Below are 7,735 nucleotides of genomic sequence, written 5' to 3' on the forward strand. Positions count from 1 at the left end.
CAGCAGAGCGATAGCGAGAGGTACCGCGCTGAAGCGGTTGTGTAAGGTCCATTGAGAGTGGTATGTATTAGCATTAAGCAGTTCAGATCGAAGATGAATCTCAAAGAGATTATTGCGTTGGGCCTAGAGGAAGGGCTTAAAGGAGCTGAACTGCAAGAATGGGTGGACCGAAAAAAAGGGAGGTTCTAGAAGAAACTGGGAAAGAAAGAGAGAGGCAAAGAGAAGAACGAGAGAGAGAATGGCAAAGGAAACAAGCAGAGGCAAAGAGACAAGAAGAAGAAAGAGAAAAAGAATGGCTCAGAAAGAGAGCTGAAAGAGAGAAAGAATACCTCAGGAAGCGAGCCGAAAGAGAAAAAGAATGGCTCAGGGAAAAAGCAGAAAGAGAGAAGGAATGGCTGCAGAAGCAGGCCGAAAAAGAGAGAGAATGGAACAAGCGTAGGCTTGAGAAAGAAAGAGAATACTTAAAAGAGAGAAATATCCTTCCGAAGAAGCTGGCTGAGGTTCGGCGTTTGAAAGATATTACCGAGCCTCAGGAGGTTACCTTTCCTTATATTAGGATATACAGTGATACAACCGATTCGTCGACAGCCGCCGGTGCTGTAGAAAATAGCTCCAGCATCCAGAATGAGGTTGTGGAACAGTCCGTTTCCGCAACAGAAAGTTCAGAAAGAAAACACTTTTCCGGTGCTAAGAATTCTCAAGAAAGTGAGATTGTCCCCTCCAAAATGACAGGTTGCGGCGAAGCTGTGAAAGAAGTTATCGAGCCAGAAACCTCTTTCGTGTTTTCAACGCCTGAAGATGAAGAAGGGCAGGATTGTAGCTCCTTATTAAATGACACCATGGTTGAGTGCATGAGTGACCGGGATGAGGAGCTTTCAAATAGCAGTGAGCACGAAAGCTTGGATGGAGGTGGCAGTACAGATCCTAACCTTGAGGATTCAGATATGGAAGAAGGACAAGAAAATTCGGGTGGTGAACGCCGTAGTACACGCGCAACCTGGAGCTGCGGTGAATCGGATGCCGGTTTTGAGGGGAAAGATAGGAAGAAAATCAGTTTCTGTGCTACGAGATACAGGTAGCAGTGCCGTAATCGTTAAACGGAGTTTGATTCATGAGAATGATCTGAATGGTGAGAAATGCCCTGTGAGGCTAATTGACGGCTCAATTCAATTGCTACCTGAGGCAAAATTGGAAGTACAGACGCCGTATTATTCTGGAAAACTGACAGCCCTGTGCATGGAACGTCCTATCTATGATTTGGTGTTGGGAAATATCAAGGGCGCAACATTTCCCGAGGATCCTGATCAAGGTTCCGCGCCTGTGCGCTGCAGTGAATCTAAAAAGAAAAAGGCAGGGCGAGGAAAGCAAGGCCATGAGAAGCCGGAAGAAAAGCTTCGAGACAAGAATAAACAAAAGGAAGCACCTCAGGAGGAAACCGAAAAGAAAGAGACAACACAGGAAATAAAGTCAGGAATGCCTAGGCCGCCGTTGATGCAGGTAGCACAAGTGTTTTTCCTACTTATGAGGGCATTACTTGGGATATTTCACCTTCCGCGGAAGGAATACCGGTGCCTAGGAAAGAGCACTACTACAGTGATTCTTTTTGTCGGTCTGTGCGCGTTGGCACCGGTTCCCGTGTATCCGTCGGCGCTACTGGTTGTAGGGGCAATTATCGGCACACATTGGTTGCGTGATTTGCAAGCGGACTATAAGTCATGCCTGAGGGAATTTTCAGTAGCCCGATCGGGGAACATAGAAGCGTCTCAAATGCGAGAGCCTAGAGCGAAGGCAGAAGCCCTGGCGGACAGAAGCGTGTCACGCACTGATCGCGGGTTGGAATCACGCTCGGAAATTTAGGTTTCTGCGCTTCACATTTGAAAAGTTGTGTGTTGTTGATTCCTATGTGTATCCGACAACAGTGTGTTGCTATGTTTGTGAATTTCATGGCATTGATGTGTGAATTTTGTAATGTGTTATTACAGTTTGTGAAATTTGCGCAATGTGTGTGATGTGGACATTTGCCCCATATACTTGTGAGCGCATGCATGTGCTCGCGATGTTCGTGGTTGTTGTGAATATTGTGGGACAATATTCTTTAAGGGAGAGGCAGTGTCACGAAATCGGCGCACATTTTCATCAAGCCGGCACGGCGCGAGGCCCGCGCGGCGTCGCGTGGAAAGCATGGAGAGAAAAGCCTCCTTCCCCGCGCGGGAGAGCGCGTAGCTTTGTACGCGTTGCCGTCACCCTCTTTCCCATTGCCCGGGGAGGACGGTGGTTCATCGGTCTGGAATACGCCAGAAAATTCCAGAATCTTCTATGGGACCTAGCCAATGACGACGCGCGGCTCGACGGGAGGAAGAGAGAGCGCTCTAACCAGCAAAGCTAAGTGTGTGTGCGCGCTAGCTTTGACACGTGCTAACAGACAGACGCGGCGCGCCCTATTTAAAGAGACCACGCCGCTTGTTGATTCAGTCAGTGGCGTGTTCGCCAGTGCTTCGGCTGGACTCCCGGGGATCACCCGCTGCTGGCAAGCCCACGGACCTGCAAGGGAGCGGCGCTCGTCTCGTATGGCGGCCACATCGTGACTCTTGAGGCGTCGGACTGCAACAGTGCCCGGTGAACAATTTGGTGTTTGTTTATGTAACTCTCTCGTGTTTGATCTGTTATAAAGCCTCTGTGTTATTGAATCATTCTGTAGTTGCATGCTTAGCGTTTGTTATTCTGTGAACCTCTCGTCTGTGCATTTCACGTGATCTTGTGTATTCCTTTGTATCGTCTCGTGCTCTACATAAATTGTGTTTTGTTTGTTACTTCTGACTCCGATCCTTACTCTGGTTTGAACCGGCGACAGCTGGGCACCAAACGGCCACCCCCTTCTGTCACTACAAGGTAGTTGAATTCCGGCTGAGCTTGCCACGCAGGTCGAGGGCAGCTCCTTTGCGACCGGAACAGCTACCCCCACTCACTCAAAGGGTGTCTGGGAGTGTGCGCACCGTTAAGGGCGCATCGTTAATAATACCCCCTAATTATAAACGGGTGACAGTAGGCATCGCGCCCATACGGAGGCTGGCCGTCGACTGAGTGGCGCCGCGCATCTTAGCTCCTGCAGGAAGTATTTTCCCGCCATTTGGACACGTGACCTCAACGGGGGGGGGGGGGGGGGGGTGCTGCAAAACAGGGAGAATTTTTCTCTGTGCGGTGCACGCGGTTGTTTTCTTTCTGTTTTTTTTTTCGCCGCTATTTCTCTCCGCTTCGGCATTCCTGTCGCTCCGGCGGTAGGCTGCCTCGATGCCTTTCGCCTCCCCGTGGTTCTTTCCGCTTTGCCGCCGGGAGGAGAGATGGACCGATGGAGTCAGTAATACCCTCTTTACACGGGCAGTCCTAACCGTGGTTAAGCTTAACTACAGTTACGGCGCTTAACCGTCGTTAGAGCCAACCGCAGTTAGCCGCGCTTACACACAGTTTAAGCATCTCGGTTAGTGCGAGGGAAAAGATCATGTGATACTCGCCCGAGTGAAGTTATAAATTCACCTATCGAGGCGCATTATTATAAAAAGCTACTTTTAAAAGAATAAGAAAAAGAAAAAATGTTGTGTTCCAAGCTAAGACCTGTTTGAAACCTTTTTTTACTTGAACATGTGGCTGACGCTAGCGAAAAGCTAAAAGGAAGTCTTAAACAATGATCACAGTCGACTTCGTAGCCGACTCCGCGCTCAACTTTCCCCTCTTTTTACCGTGACTGCGTAGTGCGACACATCAGTGCTGGTGCTTTCGCTACTGCCGCGAATTTTCTTTCACCGTTGGTGCGACTTCGTTCGCTGTGCAGTGCGCATTTTTTGCCATCAAGCCTGCGATGGCCCTCAGCAGACCTGCGGCGTACGTCGCGAACGACGGCGACGCTGAATTTTGGGCCGCTTTCGGGGCACATCAGGCAGCCCTACAACGCCTGCGCGTGCAGAAGCTGGCGCTGAGCGTCGAAATCGACCTGCTTGAAGAAAGAAGCAAGCGTCACCGGAGACGGTCGAAGAGCCTTTTGTTGGCGGCGGCGCACCTGTCTCTCCGTGAGCGAAGTTTGTGGACGTACCCGCGCCCTGACTCGTGGTATGAAACAACGCTGCCGCATCTTCCGGACAGCGGATTCCGAGAAAACTTTCGCGTCAACCGCGCTACATTCCGTTACGTGGTGGCAGTTTGTGGAAGTATGCGCCGGCAAGACGCAAATATGAGAAAAGCCATCCCAGTGGAGAAACGTGTGGCGATTGGCCTGTACCGCCTCGCAACATCAGCTGAAAAGCGGACTGTTGCCAACTTGTTTGGCGTGAGCCCCGCCTCAGTGAACCTTATCTTTCACGAATTTTGCAGCGTGATTGTGGAGAAGTTGGAAGCACGATTTGTGCAGTTGCCAACACTTAACGAGCTGCATGAGCACATGCGTGAATTTGAAGCAGTCTGCGGCTTCCCACAAGGTGTCGGTGCACTGGATGGCTGTCATATAGAGGTGTGCCCTCCAAAGCAAGAAGCTACAGACTACTATAACTATAAGGGATGGTATAGTGTCATCTTAGTTGCTGTCGTCGACCATGCCTACAGGTTCCTGTACACCAACGTTGGGAGCCCTGGTAGAAATAATGACTCGGCTGTATTTCAAAAGTCTCGGTTGCCTGGTGTTCTGGCTAGTCCACTATTCAGAGGGGAAACCAAGATCATTGAAGGTGTGGAAGTTGGCCCAATTATTCTTGCGGACCAAGCATTCCCCTTGCAGAATCATTTAATGAAACCGTTCCCCCTACCTGGCGCCTCTGGATCCCCATCACAGACCTTTACCTACCGGTTGTCCAGTGCCAGACGTTTTGTGGAAAATGCATTCGGACGTGTGAAGGCACGCTTTAGAATGTTGCTAAAGGGCCTTGAGTGCAACATTCATAGTGTGAATAACGTTGTCCGTGCTGCTTGTGTATTGAACAACATTTGCGAGCAGCTAAACGACCAATGTGATTCAAGCTGGTTTGGTGTGGTACAAAGTGCAGATGAAAAGCGGCCTCAGCCAGTTTGCACAAGCAACCGCGAAGAGCCATTAGGAGTGGCTGTCAGGAATGCACTGGCGAAGCACCTTGCCGGGAACTAAAGTCCGTTCATGTGAACTGTTCAAAGGCATTTGGGAAGGCGCTCCTGCCAAGAACTAGCAGCATTTATCAGAGCCACTCGCATATTTGTGAAAGAGCAGGCACTGCAGCTTCGGCTCACCTTCAAAGGCTAACACTGTATGCATGTGATGTATTCTTTCTAGGGAGAAGGTTGCGAGGGTAACGACTAGTGTGCTAAGTTACATAAGCTACATGTGCTTCTGAAAATTGTCTTCCATTAATTATATAGCTGACATGCATTATTTTTACCGTAATGTGCTTTTTTCTTCTTCAAAAGCGTGACATTTTTCTTTACAATTATAGCCTCATGTTAAGCTATAAAGTGATGTAGTTCATACCAACCAACAGCACTTCTTATGACAAACAACTCATCACCTACGCGCAACCTTTGCCTATAAACTTGTCCAGCCATAAAAATATCAATCCTTGCTCTAGTCTAAACAGATCTGTCTTCAAACAGTTCTGCTAGCACTCAGTAGTAAAATATTGGCTTAAGCATCCCATTCTTACAGTATTAATTTCTGTTAAGCACTGCTGGTTATGTAGCCAATTCAATGTCATTGTACTGCCCTTTTGTTTTCGTGTCGCATGGTCTTATGTTTCTTGTGTTTGTGTCACATAACCTGCTACTCTTATTGGTTGCTGTTTATTTCATTCTGATATTCATGTATGAGAGGTCATCATCATACCATATTGCCAATCTGAAACTGGCCGAGACCTTTTCAAGCTGTTCAAGCTTTTAGTCTTGCACTCCTACTTATGAAAGGAATGTAATGAAACGCTTTCTCTATATAAACCTTTCCAATAATGGTTTCCTGGGTGCTGCCATATCGCTCACTGTGTGCATCAGAAGCTAGCTCAGTGGAAGCGGCAATGGAACTGGTTTGCAATAACCCAGAGAGAAGGCGTTTTGGCATGAGTCTATAATTCAATTTTGATGCCATCTACACTTGCATTTCTTCATCACGGCAGCTAGTTCTTCAGTTAGCACAGACACATGCCATTACACTGTAATTCAAATATATCCACAAGTTTTCAAATCAGTTCTGCGCAGTGTTTGAATAATCAGTGTGAAAGGCCGCCTCCTTAGCTTCTTACAACCATTTTGCAGGCAGTGCCAACTCTGACCCCACACAGCATGCTGCCGTGCTGAGTGTGCGCGAGCAGTAAAGATCCTGTAGGCATGCCGTGCAGTGACAGGCATTAGCACGGTTTATCTGAGTAAACGCATTCAAAATGCTGACCTTAAAAATTGGACAACTGCGGTAGGCACTAGTTTGATGTCTTCTCAGTTGATGCTATGCCATATGACTGATGCCAAGATAGTATCCATTTCCAGGTGTGTTATAGTAGTGCCAGGTTGTGCATCTAGGCAATCTGCGTGTTAACCCCCATTAGCTTTACTTCGCTGCAATGGGCGCTTTGTTTTCTTGTGCTTACAAATATGTGCAATCTTGCTGCTTTCCAACATTTACCGCACCTGTAGTCATGTCTTACGCAGGTGTAGATTCGTCTAAACGATCGATCGAACAGAACTTTAAATAAAATTTCATTTCAGACTGTTAGCAGGTTTCATATTCAGAGTACAAAAATGCTAACATGACTATAAACTGTTAAGTTCATATTTGATTTGGTAGCAAGGCTGTGCTATTCATATTACATTTGATTGGTTTGGAACGTACTATTTGCACGTCCCTACAGGATTTGCCCCAGTAGGCAAAAAATTTGTGCGACACCTCAGTGCAGGCAGCTATGAATTCTTCATAAGTTCCTAAAATGCGTTCCAAGACAGCAACTTTTTTGAATTGCAAATTACTAGTATATGGACAAATGTAATACAAAAATTTCAGCAATAGACGATCTCAATTCATCTCATCGCATGAATTGTAATGTCATGAACTGCAAACCAACAAACTTTCAGTACTTTTCATCACTCTTTATTGAGAGTGTCACTGTTTTCTTTATTGTCCAAAAATTTTGCTAGCAGTCTCACCATACTAGCATTAATTTCATTGCCCTCTTCTTGGAGGCGAACCATTTTTTTGCGCATTTTATGCGCCTTGCGGTCAGCGTGAGATGCCGCCTTCGCTTCTCCTCTATGGAAGGCCAACAACTGTTCCATTGCTGACCCTTGTCGCTTGCGGTGACTTTTTAGCACATTGCTCCTTTCAGAGCTTGTGCCAGCACCGGCTGTGTCTCCGTTGATGCCATCTGTACTAAGTTGTGCAGGTACTGAGGCATTTGCACTTGCAGGGGAGCTGGCAGCAGTTAGTGTGAGGCCGTCTGTGGTGCTCTCTTCAGGCACTCTGTCATCCCATGACAGCAGCATGTCTGAGCCGTCTGGTGCCTCATTGACGACTGGCAGCTGCACATGATGAAACATGGGAGACGGCATGTTTTATCATCCCAGGAGAGAGGAAAGCAATCATAGGCTGCAACAGTATATTGAGAAAAACACAAATTTGTGCTGGCCACGATGAAAAAAGGCAGAGGTCCAAATTTTTCAGAACCAAACTATATAAATATAAGATGAAGAGCCGAGCAATACAGTATACGAAGCTCATCACTCAAAATAATTAAGGAACAATATG

The 7,735-nt window shown here is 47.3% G+C and overlaps 1 protein-coding gene across 1 annotated transcript; it reads left to right on the plus strand.

Annotated features, from left to right (window-relative positions):
* The first annotated feature begins 3,853 nt into the window (after positions 1 to 3,853).
* LOC146182780 (uncharacterized) lies at positions 3,854 to 6,314 on the plus strand. Its single transcript, XM_084608282.1, has 2 exons — positions 3,854 to 4,712; positions 6,256 to 6,314. The coding sequence occupies exons 1-2, from the start codon at positions 3,854 to 3,856 to the stop codon at positions 6,312 to 6,314; spliced, it is 918 nt and encodes a 305-aa protein (XP_084464408.1).
* Positions 6,315 to 7,735: the final 1,421 nt, after the last annotated feature.

Source organism: Amblyomma maculatum, chromosome 7 (genome assembly GCF_055883805.1).
Source record: "Amblyomma maculatum isolate TAMU_Amacu chromosome 7, ASM5588380v1, whole genome shotgun sequence".
NCBI lineage: Eukaryota > Metazoa > Arthropoda > Arachnida > Ixodida > Ixodidae > Amblyomma > Amblyomma maculatum.

What these genes read in the sequence shown, in the direction of transcription:
- LOC146182780 (XM_084608282.1), top strand. Translation starts at nt 3,854, where the DNA reads ATGGCCCTCAGCAGACCTGCGGCGTACGTCGCGAACGACGGCGACGCT. An exon ending in GGAAACCAAGATCATTGAAG is followed by an intron (nt 4,713 to 6,255) that starts GTGTGGAAGTTG and finishes ACCATTTTGCAG; the next exon opens with GCAGTGCCAACTCTGACCCC.